Raw genomic sequence first — 1480 nt, 5'->3', positions numbered from 1 at the left:
GGCTCAGGGCCTAGTTTCCCCAGCTCAGCCAGCCCCCCGGCTCAGCCAGCCCCCCGGCTCAGCCAGCCCCCGGCTCAGGGCCTAGTTTCCCCAGCGTTGCTGCTCCCAGGGCAGTGCAGTTACAGCCGTCCACCTCCACAGGACGGCCTTCGAGAGTGTTGTCAGAGAGCACGCTTCTCTTGCTGTTTTGAGAACCTGATAAAAGATGAATATGTTTCGTTGATGATTTTTAGTTTTAACTAATGGAGAGAATACGAGCTAATATGTGTCATTTTTGTGCTCTGTGTTTAAAAATAAATTTGCTTGTTATTTGGTGGTGTATCCGATCTCATGAAAATGGATGCTTATTTCCCTTTTGGCCTGAAATATAGGTAATCTTACCTAAAATAAAAATTCCTTCCCGACGTGACATGGAGGGGTACCCGGCAGTGGACGTGCGGGCTTTTCTGATGGGAGAACGTGTAGGTTCTCTGAGGGGTGCTGTAAAGGGCACCGCAGGGAGCAGCACGTGACGCCCTGTGTTTGCCTTGCAGATATGCCTGCTGATCGTCCTGATGTGCATAACCTTACTGCTCGCCAGCCTCATCTGCCTTACCCTACCAGGTACGAGCGCCGCCTCGTTCTCGGCTGACACACTGTTTTGGAGGATGTATCTTGCCGAGATGTGTCTTTTTCGTCAGACGTTAATCTGAAATCATTTCCCTATCATTTTCGACTGAATGTGGGACGTTGGTCCGTTCAGGGCTCACCGTCTTATTGGTGTCCTTCGTTCGTTTTGCAGCAGAAGCGGACAGAGTCAAGATAACAGCTTACGGTTCATTTTTGAAGTAAGGTGCTTGTGGCCACTCATTTTCACAGATGTGGTCTTTTTGGCAGGTGGATTTCCACAAAGTCACCTGCGTGACCTCAGTCACGTCTGCCTTCGTATGGAGCTGGCTTCCCAGCCCGTTGCAGACTGCTGCCAGGGACCCCGAGGGAGCCAGGCCGCTCTCCCTCCCTGGCTCCTGTGGTGTTAAGTTGTGGGAAGTTTCAGCTGAACGACATCTTTTCATCTAACAACGTGGAGGCGTGGGTGGATGTAGTAGTTTGCCATCCCCCTGGAGGTGGCGGGACACGGGTGGCGCCCAGAGCCAGTGACAGATGGAAGAAACAGCCTGCTGACCCCAACTTCTTTGTTGGGTACAGCCAGCCAGAGAATTCTAAAGCATGTTGCTGTTGTACCTGGTGTTAGCCACCTACGTGGGCACCACGGAGCCCACGTCAGACACGTAAATGTGTATGGCGTTCGTGTCTTGATGATAACATTAAATACAGTTGTATATATCAAATTGGCATTAAATCTGTTTTCTCCCCCAGTGAGGACTGAGGCCTGGGAAGGAGCAGCTAGGAGATGTAATTTCAAGCGAGGTAGAAATGACAAAGTTCAGTTTACCCGTTTGAGTGCAGCACATTGCAGAAAACTGAGTTTTTGTACTTTGGT

At 50.5% G+C, this 1480-nt stretch overlaps 1 protein-coding gene across 1 annotated transcript in view; it reads left to right on the top strand.

The window, feature by feature from the left end:
- The window catches only part of MARCHF6 (membrane associated ring-CH-type finger 6), an 80635-nt gene that overhangs the window by 68813 nt on the left and 10342 nt on the right, over positions 1-1480 (top strand). Inside the window, exon 16 of the mRNA XM_023734821.1 lies at positions 516-686. Within this exon, the coding sequence (XP_023590589.1) occupies positions 516-686 (171 nt within the window). The remainder of the gene's footprint in view (positions 1-515; positions 687-1480) is intronic.

Source organism: Trichechus manatus, unplaced genomic scaffold (genome assembly GCF_000243295.1).
Source record: "Trichechus manatus latirostris isolate Lorelei unplaced genomic scaffold, TriManLat1.0 scaffold00072, whole genome shotgun sequence".
Lineage (NCBI taxonomy): Eukaryota > Metazoa > Chordata > Mammalia > Sirenia > Trichechidae > Trichechus > Trichechus manatus.
This window is presented reverse-complemented; position numbering and strand designations above follow the sequence as displayed.